At 36.8% G+C, this 12,977-nt stretch overlaps 1 protein-coding gene across 1 annotated transcript; it reads right to left on the bottom strand.

Annotated features, from left to right (window-relative positions):
* Positions 1-999: 999 nt before the first annotated feature.
* LOC733753 (novel protin similar to armadillo repeat containing 1 (Armc1)) lies at positions 1,000-12,939 on the bottom strand. Its single transcript, NM_001044508.2, is given in 7 exon segments — positions 1,000-3,348; positions 4,861-4,935; positions 6,458-6,574; positions 6,885-7,065; positions 8,234-8,325; positions 10,771-10,936; positions 12,920-12,939. Coding segments are annotated over 6 exon segments (807 nt in total). The 5' UTR covers positions 10,921-10,936; positions 12,920-12,939; the 3' UTR covers positions 1,000-3,156.
* Positions 12,940-12,977: the final 38 nt, after the last annotated feature.

Below are 12,977 nucleotides of genomic sequence, written 5' to 3'. Positions count from 1 at the left end.
TGGGTTTAGTGGGAGGTACTTCATATTAGGAATAGCCAGTTAGGAAGAGGTTTAGGCTCCCTTTTTAACAGCCATAAGCATAGCTAGTAAGAAATGTGCATGCAGACTTAATAAAACAGAAAGGAACCCATATGAGTTATTTAAAGTACCTTACATGTGGACATATATTTGGTGACTTAAACTTTTGTCCTACTTGGTAACTACGTCTGAGTATATCATGATCTTTTTTATACAATAGGCTATGATTCATGGGATAGATTTATGTTGTTTTTTCCAAGCACACTAAAGACACAGCAAAAAAAACAAAAAAAACCCACCAGAAATATTTCCCATACGCCATGGGTCTTAATCAGGTTGTAAACCCAAATATAAAAGTTTGCCTAATGAAAGAAAATCTGACTCTAAGCTACTTTTTAATATATGCTAATTTTAAAAAAGCAGCAATTTAAAAGTTATTTTTTAATCTATTTGTGATTGAAAGCAGTATTTGTCTGTAGCAAAAGTCAACTTTCTTTAAGCCATCGGTTCTCAACCTGTGGGTCGGGACCCCTTTGGGGGTCGAACGACCCTTTCACAGGGGTCACCTAAGATCATCAGAAAAACACACATTTCCGATGGTCTTAGGAATAATTTTATGGTTGGGGGTCACCACAACATGAGGAACTGTATTAAAGGGTCGCGGTATTAGGAAGGTTGAGAACCACTGCTTTAAGCCAAGACTTGATTTCCCATAATTCCTACCATAATTTACAGGAGTGTTGATCAACTGACTTCTGCTACATTATTTCAGTATTAATTGTGTAGAATTGGTTCGGGTGTCTCCCATAGTTATCTTGTTTCCTACAACATAAGTAGCTTAAAGGAATACAGTCATGGGAAAACGTGTTTTTTTTTTTTTTCAAAACGCATCAGTTAATAGAGCTTCTCCAGCAGAATCCTCATTGAAATCTGTTTTTCAAATATGAAAATTTGGTTATGGGTAATAATATATTACAAATGTAAGGATTCGCCATTTTTGGTTTTATTCAAATTTTAAAAATGTAGATGCTGTCTTTAGTAGAGGAATCCACAGTTTAATCTAGTTCACCTTTATTAAAGGCAGGTATTTAAGTATATATGTACTAGTTCATTAGACAGGGTGTCCATGCACAACTATCCTAATTGTTATTTACTAATGCAAATAGTAACAAACTGGACAATTATTTTCCACACTAAAATTAACTGTATCGGGGCGGGAAATATCTGGTAATTTTAAACAATTAAAAATAATTTTAATCAGTTTGCGTTAGTACCACTTTAGATAGATGGTAATTCAACCCCTATATGTTGTCGTTATTTTTTCCTTAAGCTGCTAATAGAGATATAGAAAGACATGCAAACATTATATTTGTGATATTCTTACACCACCTAGTGATAGGAACTGTAGTTTGTCAGTGTAAAAATACATAGAAAATATTATGAATTGTACTTTTTAAAGTATTATGCTTAGACATAATATCCTAATATATTTACATACATACACATAGATCTTTAGTCATGAGGTAGAATTAGATTTTGTAGTCAGTCTCTGATTCCCTAACATCATTACATAGCTTTATAAATACATGTTTGACATAGAATAATATAATGTTAAAATTGGTAATGTTTGTTCCATTTTATCTGCCCACATATGTAAATATAAATATATCTAAAGGTCTGCATCTATAGTAGGAAGTAAAAATACAGTACTGCCATGACAATCAGTTCTAATAAGTACTTAGGAGTAATCCACCTGATACTTTTGTGACCCTAAATAAACAACATAGTAATGCAAGTAGTCGGCAGTATCACACATATTTGGTGCACAAATCAATCATACACATATTCAAACTTCAAAAAACGTATCTACTATACAAAAAGGACAGTTATCTCCGTGCACCATGGTCCCAAACACATATGAAAATCACATCTCATGGGGCTAAGATATAATCAATAGATCTCTCAAGAACAAATACTGCTATCTTTCTTTAAAAGGAGAAGGAAAGGCTAAGTCACTTGGGGGTGCCAAAATGTTAGTCGCTTACCTTGTACCCCGGGCTGGTGCCCCTGTTAGGAGAAAACAACACCAGCCCGGGGTACCTTGAGCGAGCGCTTCCTCCTTCTTCTGCTGGAGAAATCCCTGGGCTGGCGCATGCGCAGTAGAGTGATAAGCCGACTTTCTTGGTAAAGTTTGGCTTTTCACTCTACTGCACATGCGCAAGCGTTTTATTCCAGTGGGATTCACCAGTAAACCTTCTCACAAGTTACTGTTCTGAGTCTAAGCACATACAATGTATGCACAACATGATCTAATGCATATTGACCTCATAACATGCTTACTCGTGTATTAAAATAAAATTAGTTCAACAAGCATTTGAACTGACATGAGATAAAATGTCCATTTGTAAGACCCCTAAATATTAGCTCCCCATGGTTCATTAGAGGGAGAGGGAGGGAGAGTATATGTACCTGTACATTATGTTTGTATGGTTATATATATATATATAGCTGTATTTAAACCTCAAAGAAAGAAAAAAATGCATGTATGTAGTGTCTGTGTATGATAAACAAGCTTCCTTTAGGACACTCTTATTCTTAAATGCCTTGTAGCTCCCATGTTTCTTCCATCCACTACAATTGTTGTCTTAGAAAAACCCCACTCCGCTAGGGTGCAATATTTAAACTCTTGTCTCATATTCTTAATCTTAATCAGTAAAAAGGCTTTTCTTAAATTGTGAAGTTTTCTTCTCTCTTATTGCACATAGAATACATGTCAGAAAGATTAACTGTCAGTTTTATATACTTTAGTATAAAGTACTCTGTGTCTATAGATTCCCAAGATGTGAAGCAATATTTAAAAGGGACAATAAATAAAGAACACTTAATATGGACCTGTAACACATCTTTTCTACTGCTTACAAGTTGTGAATATTTAATTGCTTTCTTGTGAATAAATGCATACATACATACATATGAAACAAATTCTTCTTTAATGATGTCTATTACTTTCTTTTCCAATATGGAGGACACTTTAAAAAAACAAAAATATTTTTACAGTTGATTTTAGTGTTTAAACATATAAAGAGACATACAGTAAAATCTTACATATTTACATTTGCTCTATATTCATTTGTAAAATCACCAGAAAAATGTTTTTGAAAGAAAATTAGTTGCAGCATTAATCCAGCTTCCTTGACAATCATTCTTTGACCCAGTGGGTATCACAGCTTTATCAAGGTCTTTTTGAGGGCTGACCTCTTCAGGCAAATAGTCTGGCAAGCATAAGTTCTTCTCAACCGTCACATTCATTTCATGGAGTGGAACATAAATCTAGGAATTAAAAATAAAATATAGCTATTTTTTTTGTCACAGACCTCAACACAGAATATTTAATAGAATGCTGTTATTGTAGTGGCAAATATATTTCAAGTATGTGAACAAAACTGTTCATTCCTCTAATTAGCTTGGTTAGCACCAAGCTAACCACTAAAAAACACAGAAAAGCAGTACCCTGTTAAATAAAATGTAACATGTATTTAAGGTTGTATATTGCTTAAGACTTGTTGGCCTCTACTGGAACACAGACCAAGCTAAAGATAGAAACAAGATATAGCGATGCGTGATCTGTCTATTAAAATAACAGATACACTTGGAAGAAAATTTTGTGAGTTTTACCCCTATATGTAATAAATGGTAGGTTTGGCCAGGTAGAGAATCAACACAAATAAAATGTTTGCATTTAAACAGGTGACAAGGAAATACCGTATATACTCGAGTATAAGCCGATCCGAATATAAGCCGAGGTACCTAATTTTACCTAAGAAAACTGGAAAAACCTATTGACTCGAGTATAAGCCTAGGGTGGGAAATGCAGCCGCTACTGCTAAGTTTCAATAATCAAAATAAATACCAATAAAATGACATTAATTGAGGCATCAGTGGGGTATATGTTTTTAAATATTTATTTTAAAGAAAAACGGTAAACTAGCTCTGTAAGCGGAGAAGAGAGTCAACAAAAACAATAAGAGTACTACCCCACACTCATTGCACATTGGCAAACTGGCAGCAGACCCGGTCCCGAAGGAGATGTAAGGGGAAATAAGTATTGCTAGTGGGAGCCTAGGCCAGGGCACTGGAGGGTCTGGTTGTGGGGGGCCTAATTTGCACACAAAGGAGAGAGGGTGCTAGTCTGGAGGGACCCATGGCACCCGACTCGATTATAAGCCGAGGGTGACTTTTTCAGCACATTTTGGGTGCTGAAAAACTAGGCTTATACTCGAGTATATACAGTAACTCTCAATATTCATCAATGCAAAATACATTTTTTAAATTATTTTTTTTTAATTAGCACATATTAAGAAATTTTCAGTATACCGGCACCAGAACCACAATGATGTAAACTTTTGTCCAGTGGATGTCACAGTATAGCACAAGCACAAATAAGGGAAACATTATTTCCAACAGTGTAACAAAAATGTTACATGAAGCAGATGGAGAGTTTGAAGCGGTCAGCTCTGAGGGGTCAGACAACATTTTCACTAGTTTGGGTAATAACACTCTTGTTTATCTCTAAAAACGTTGATTTCTCAGATCACATCCTGCTGTCTTTACGTCCTGCTGAGCAGTCACAACAGGAAGTAAGGAAAAAATTGGAAACTATATTCCCTTATAAAACAGATTGTTCCTAACACACCAAAAGTACAAATAAACCTAATCTATGTTCTGTTAATATCTCTTATAACAATAGCATGATTGAACAACACAGATGCATCTTTTATACAGAATCTGCAAACATTTTGGCTGTTGTCATTCAAATGTTTAAGGTTAGAAAAGCATATATACCTCATTCCCAGATTCACTTCTTATAACCTGCTGTGCCCTCAGCACTCTTGTTTCAGCTATTGCAGATGCTAAACACTGTAAAACACATCAGTAAAATTACCAGATTGATACACAACATGTAGAACAGTAAAAGGTAGCTGTAAACTACATTGTGGGTGTGAACTAATCCAAGCAATCTGGTTTAAGATTGTTTAAAAGGATTGCTAAGCAGAAAAAAACATCTAAAAAAAAAAAGGGCAGCATTTTTAGTATAATGAATAATTATTCAGTATTATATAGTTACATAAATGTTGGACATAAAGGAGGCTTCTTTCCCATTATAGCTTTTACAAGGAGGATCAATATTCCTTCAGAAAGGCCTTATGTTTAGAGCTATTTTTCAAGATGTGGGATGATTTGGAACATGCAGCTGCACAACCTATAACTTGCACGCTATGTTGGAGCAGACCTCCCAGACAGTACACCAGTAACCTCCTAAAGCGCAGGCTGAGAATCAGCCCCAAAGCTGACAATCGAAAGCATTGTGTCAGCCTTGGTGCAGGCACAAGCAGTGGATATCAGTGCGAACATTTGCATTCTAATGATTTGGAACATAGCCACATCACTTTAAAAGAAAAAATGAATTAAAATAGAAATATATAAGAAGTAAATTATATCACTGCAATAATTAAAAGAATACAGGAGCTAACAAACTAATATGTTTAGCATATATTTGGATTTATTTTGGGTATATGCACTGAAGATTTCAGAGCCTTCAACAATTCTCTAATTTTAAATAATTAATATTTTATTCAACAGAAAAGTCAAATATACTGTTTGCATAAGGGTTTGTCTAATTTGTATTGTAGTATGTACCAGTTTTGCACAGTTAGGGAGTGATGATATTGGCCTATTCATCCATGCAGATTTGCTCCTGGTTATGCAGGTTAGTCAGATGACTGTTAGTGCATTACATTTTCAACTGGATTAGGATCAGGGCTTTGACTGACCATTGTAGGATAGTCACCTTTTTGTTATTGGCCCTCTGCAAATAAATATTAGCCATGTGTTTGTTTTGACTGGGTTAGCTTTGCCCAAGCTATCACTGAAGTATATTGGCGGTAGCATCATGTTACTCGGGTGATTTTCATCAGCACAATTTGGGCATCTGTTTAAAATATACAATAAATAGGCATTGCAAAATTGCTAAACAGCTGGTTTAGTTTGCTTTACAAAAAAACCCTGAAACCCCTAGGAAAATGAACCCAAACAGGCCTATTAACACTGAAGTGGTTTTAGGACAATGATCAGGAACAAAAAGGTGTATGCACTATAATGGCTCAGTCAAATTCTGATCTCCATCTAAAGAAACTAACTTGAAGAAAGCCTAGAGAAAACCAAATGACTTCTAAAGTAAAAGGCTGTTACCTACTTATCCTGAAAGGTTTATATAGATTATTTAAGAAATAATCTATATAAATAATATTATTTAAGAAAATAAGAGAATTATTCAAGGGTATAAATACTTTTGAAAGGCACAAGATAGATAGAAGTAGCTCCATATGCTTATCAAATTTCATTTACCCAGTTTCCCAGTGCTATAATTCCTTATACTTACCTCAGTTTCCAGGTCTGGTTTTACCCTAACAGTGCACCTCTGCATGGCTATTTGAAATGTAAAGCTTATTACACCTTTCACTTTCAGCAGTGCTTCTTCACATAGATGCTTCTTCTCCTACAATACCAAAAAGAAAGAAAGAAAAGAAAGGTTTAATTTTTAGAATATCCTACATTTATCTGAACTTATTTTTGGAAATATTTACCCATGAATGTACAGTATTAAGTATAAAGCCTACCCTCTCGCACAGCTGATTTGAAATATAGCTGTGGTAAAATATTATGAGCTATACATAGTTATATCTGATATTACCAAAAAATTCCAAAACATTTTAAAATGTTATCTATATTGCATCAAATAAATGTCATAGCCTATCCATGTTTGGAGGAAGCATATTTACCACAGAATTCTTATTGCAACTACTTACTGCATCACAAAGTCCATGGATATACAGAGTTACAGTTTTAGCTCTTTTGTTACAACTTGTTGCAAAGAAGCATGGTTTATTTTTCTTGCCGTTTGTTTCTGGAGTATGCATATGGGCTGGGGGATTCAATAAAATCTGAATACGTCTTCCAAGTTGTTTTACTTCATCATCAATGTCATACCTGCAAAATTGAAACCCATATTTCAACGTATGTTAAAGGAGAACAACAGCCCCCCAGGTATAAACGCGCCCTTAACTGGCCTGCATTGACCCCCTCACCTCTCCCTTCTCCCATAGTCTATAACTCTAAAAACTGGCCCTTTAGAAAAACCCAACCTAAAAGAGTAGAGCAGTGCAGCAGCGTACCTGGGAACCATCTTCCTTTCAATTGAAAATGCTTCGGGTGTCAATGCTGATACGGACCCTGCTTTAGCACACCCAGTTGGGGCTAGAAATCAGCTTCAACTGCGCATGCTCAAGCAGGGTCCATGTCGGCGGCGAGACACAAAGCATTTTCAATTGAACAGAAGATGGTGCCCAGGTACGCTGTGCTGCTCTGCTCTTTTAGGTTGGGTTTTTCTATATGGCCAGTTTTTAGAGTTATACACTATGCGAGAATGGAGAGGTGAGGGGGGTCGATGCAGGCCAGTTAAGGGGGCTTTTATACCTGGGGGGGAGGGGGTGTAGTTCCGTAGTTGACAATTCTGTTAGCAGAACTAGATATTAAGTTTGGCCCAAACTACCTGATCGGTGAGCACTGCACTGCTCATTAATATCATAAGTGCATATAAGCAACCCCTGACCCAATTTTCTCTCTCCTTAATTCTTTCTTGTGAAAATTTTAATAAAAACAAATAAAAACCCTATGCTGCAGAGCAGGTCAAACTGGCATTTTAACATACAGTCACAAGTATTATTACATTTTATGTTTTCCCAGTACTGACACTATTTTCTCAGACCTCGGATACTACTATGACTAGCATTATGGTCATTTTATTGATATCACCCTCTGAAGATATTAGGGGAGATGTATATATTATGTAGCATTTATCTTCCCTTTAACACCATGTATACCCACTGTGCTCGATTTTTATTTTAATTGATGTGTAAAGTGATCACACTATTGACAAGTCTTGTGTTGATTGTGGGTTTGTAAAATTGTGGTTGAGGGGGTGTTAGTTGGATAACCAACCAGTTGTAATAAATCTCTGGTTAGGGCATTTTTTTATATTTTTCTACCCAGTTTGCACCATCAAATGGCAAAATAACCTCAATTTGGGTTCATGTGCAATAGCATAGTGATATCAATCTTTCCATGTTATTATATTTTTAACATTTATCATACTTACCTATTTTTTAAGTTTTCGAGACTCTCCATCATGCCAAGCTCGTTCCTGATTATTCCACAATGAGCAGGATCCTCACAAAGATAGATCAATGCCTGTAAAAAGGCAGAAATATAAGAAGAATACTTACAAAATAAGAGAAAATCAAAGTGTATAAAAAGCAGTATCAAAGCAGTATATACCAGAAGACAGCTGCTCCTTAAACATGGTTCATCTCATACTAAGAAGGGAGGGGGTGGTGTTAGCTGATAAGGGACAAGCCATAAGCATCAATATGCACACAGAACATATAGCTAGATGCTTCTGGCACATGCAGTATATATATAGGATGCCAATACAATCCAGCCAACATCCATTCCCATATTAAGATAATGATCTTAACAGAACATTTTAAACTAAAAGCTACATTTACTTGGGGGGGTGCCAGTTGGTTCGATAAGTATATCTATGAATTTATGAACATAATTGAAAACTTTTTAGCCCAGGTTAGCAACCTTCTCCGTGAAAAAAAAGCACAACATACTTTCCATCCATCTTGGTTCCACCCCAACACCTTTTCTCATTTTCCTGGGAACCCTTTTTGTCACTTATTATCAGTTTAATATTTTCCTTTGGGTCCCTTGTATTGGAAGCACAGTACATTTTCCAACTATAATATGCTGTACATGTGCCAACCAATGAATGGGATCCTTGGGAAAATTAAAAAAAAAAGATGGCAGCATGGCTCTGAGAAGAAAGTACCCCTAGGGGCTGATTTACTAACCCACGAATCCGACCCGAATTGGAAAAGTTCCGACTTGAAAACGAACATTTTGCGACTTTTTCGTATTTGTTGCGATTTTTTCGGCTTCTTTACGAATTTTTCGTTACCAATACGAGTTTTTCGTAGCCATTACGAAAGTTGCGTAAAAAGTTGCGCTTTTTTCGTAGTGTTAAAACTTACGCGAAAAGTTGCGCCTTTTTCGTAGCGTTAAAACTTAAAAGGTGCAAAGTTTCGCGTAAGTTTTAACGCTACGAAAAAAGCGCAACTTTTTGCGCAAGTTTTAACGCTACGAAAAATCGCCAGATTTTACGCAACTTTCGTAATGGCTACGAAAAACTCGCGTTTTTACGCAAAAATCGTATTGGTAACGAAAAATTCGTAAAGAAGCCGAAAAAATCGCAACAAATACGAAAAAATCGCAAAATACCGATCATTACGAAAAAAACGCAATCGGACTCATTTCGACCCATTCGTGGGTAAGTAAATCAGCCCCCTAGTGTGTGAAAGTGAAGGTAAATTGCCACCCTCCACCCAAGTGCACTTTCATTGTCCTTTAAAGATAAAGAGGCCCCCTTCATGAAAAGTACTCCACACCACAACCCTCAAAAGTACAGCCAGTAAGAAAGATGGATAGATTTTGTAAGACATAGGGCACTAAGTTAAAACCTGTTATCCATTAACTATTAAGAGCTTAAAATTAATGACTACTGTGCTAACACTCTCTGTCAAGAACTTAATATCCAGGCATGGTGTCAATTAAGGGGAAGGTATGAGATTTCTCTGTTTGCCCTGTTTAGCTCAAGAAAAAAAAAAACTAATAATATTTTTGTTATGTCCAGCACAAGACCTACTTAATTAACTCATGTTAAACAAGTGGGTATACTGCCCTTTTAAAGGTTTTGGTTTGAAGGAACCTACTGAATAGGAATGTTATGGTCAAAAATGGTAGGCTAAGGGCACAAGAAACATGGTTAATCTCAGCTACCGCAGGCTAATAATCTCCCTGAAGTACCAGCAATAAATTGAATTCCCGGTGGAAAGGCATACGTGTTAATTCATTTACCAACATGAAGTGACATGTATGCCTTTCCACCGGCGATTCACTTTGTTGCTGGTGAAGAGGCATTTCAGGAGATTAGTCGCCCACGGTAGCAAGGCGACTAATCTCCCTGTAGGACATTAGCCTAAGAGATGAACCTATAAGTCTGATTGGCTTTAGTCTGCCAGGACAGCGGTAGTTTATCTTGGAAGAGAATCTGCCAAGCTCATCCAGTGTCTTGCTTCATATAGCATATGCAATATGGTGTTTTTCTACCATTGTGCCGATGCTATAGTATACCACTGTATAAACATTTACAATTCTGAATGTGACAGTCAAGTGGGTTAATGGGACAAGATTCTTTTTTAGTTAGTACATAAAAATTAGTCAACCAGTAAATAAACTGATACCCAGTTCTGAGCAACTTATAACTGTTTGCATTTGTATAGGTGATACACTGTGCATGACGCCTTGAGACAAATGTGTGTAATTAGTAAATGAGTACAATGAGTAAGTGTGCACTAACATTATCATCACTTTAAGGTACCCCTTTGTATGCTATATATTCTACAAAATAATGGCTTACAGAAGACATCAATCGCATCACTACCAGTAAATGATAACATTTTTTGTGCTATTCTACTTTGCTCAATATTTCTATTGTTCCCTATTTTAAAGATTGTAACCTTATCCATGTATTCTGATTATAGGATAGATTTACAATACATCATTTCTCACCTTTAAAGCAGACTCCACCACATACTCATCTTGATGACTCAGAAAGAGGATGAGACCAGCAAGGCAACTCTTATCCCTTACAATGCTTGTTCTATTTAGTGGATCAGAGGCCAGGTCCCTAAGGTGGGTGACAACAGACACAGCATTCATCTTGACTGCCGCTCACCTAAAAATAACAAAAGGTACTGACGTCATTCATAAGTGAGGCTGTTTGCAAATTTTCTTCCAGTGGGCATATTTGTAGTTTAAAGGGGACCTGTCACCCAGACATAAAAAGCTGTGTAATAAAACTCCTTTTCAAATTAAACATGAAACTCACAATCCTTTTTTTATTAACACATCCATAGCGATTATAAAGGCATTTAAAAACCCCAGCTATCAATTATATATTGCCTGCTCTGCCTTTATGCCTCAAGGTGACCATACATGTCTTTTTCTGACGAACTTTCGGATATCAGTCGTATATTAAAATGCAAGGATCTAAAACTAACATTCCGACTGAAATACTAGTATAAAGCTTTTAAAATACAAATCCAAGGATGTTCGGAACATGAAATAGTTGGCAGACATCAATCGGACGAAAGTGACTTCCACCGTAGGTCCCTCAGGGATATTTTTTTTCGTTAGCCGACCAAAATTTTCTTACTTGGCTGATCGACTAAATGACCAATCGCCATAGTCCGAAAATTATCAGGACAATAATTCTGAGCCCACACATTGCCCAAAAATTGGTATGTGTATGGCCAGTTTTAGGCATAGAGGCAGGGTAGACAATTACTTTTACTTTCCATTCAGCACTCACTTTCCCCCTCCCGCTCTACCATCTCATTGTGTAGCCAGTGCATGGGCATGTGCATCTGGTCCCCCATGCTGGCACATAAACAAGATTTTAGGGTAATGCAAAGCTTGCCTTAATAACAGTGTCCACAAAATGGCACCTGTCTGCTTGCTGGGATGGTGTAATTCCAAGACAGGATTTATATTATTTAAATAGTGTAAGTGAAGTTCATTTTGCTTAACAAACACAATAGAAAAGAATTTGGATTTTTTTCTTAGGGTGACAAGCACCCTTCAAAGCAGTGATCCCCAACCAGTGGCTCGTGAGCAACAGGTTGCTTGCCACCCCCTTTGATGTTGCTCCCAGTGGCCTCAAAGCAGGTCTTCATTCTTGAATTTCTAACTTGGAGGCAAATTTAAGGTATAAAGATCATGGGTACTACCAAACAGAGCCTCCCATAGTCTACCAATCCACATAGGAGCTACAAAATAACCAATTCCAGCCTTTTTTGATCATCCCCAGGAACTTTTTTCATACTTGTGTTTCTCCCCAACTTTTTTTGTATTTAAGTGTTGCTCACAGGTTAAAAAAGTTGGGACCCCTGCTTTAAAGGACAAGAAAAGACCAAAATGTTAGGCACCCCCAAGTGACTTAGCCTTTCCTTCTCCTTTAAAGGAACAGTAACACCAAAATATAAAAATGTATAAAAGTAATTACAGTATAATGCACTGCTGCTCTGCACTGGTACAACTTGTGTGTTTGCCTCAGAAAGACTACTATGATTTATAAAAATGAAGCTGCTGTGTAGCCATTGGGGCAGCCATTCAAAGGAGAAAAGGCACCGGTTACTTAGCAGATAACAGATAAAGCGCTATTATATTATATAGAGCTTATCTGTTATGCAACCTGTGTCTTTTCTCCTTTTTGCACCTTGAATAGCTGCCCCAAGTTTTACTAGTGCATGAACAGCACATTATATTTTAATTACTTTAAAACACTCTCACTTTTTGGTGTTGCTTTAAGGTTTACAATCCCTTTTAGCCACAACTACCCACACATTTGTCCTTTGATGGTGCAACTTAGACCAGTAGGGACATGCACATAGTAAGTGCCCGCGGAACTTATGTAGAACATATGCTGAAGAATCATACTATAGCGATCACTGGCATTGCTATCCCCATACATGCGAACATTACAGAGCCCTCTTCAGCAGTAGGATTCCTAACACGAGCGGGCTATGGGATATTATAAATTCAGCCAAAACAATTTAGTACTGCCCTACAATGCTGTAGTTCACAAGCTACGAGTGAGCCACACCATATTATTACAGAACTATTTTTTACACTCACATCACATATAAAACATACTTACCTATCTCCGCATGCACTGCCTCCCCTTTACGTGCCTGTCACTTGCGCTGCACTGCGGC

Source organism: Xenopus tropicalis, chromosome 5 (assembly GCF_000004195.4).
Source record: "Xenopus tropicalis strain Nigerian chromosome 5, UCB_Xtro_10.0, whole genome shotgun sequence".
NCBI lineage: Eukaryota > Metazoa > Chordata > Amphibia > Anura > Pipidae > Xenopus > Xenopus tropicalis.
Note: the sequence above shows the minus strand (reverse complement) of the source record. Positions and strands in the feature narration are given on the sequence as shown.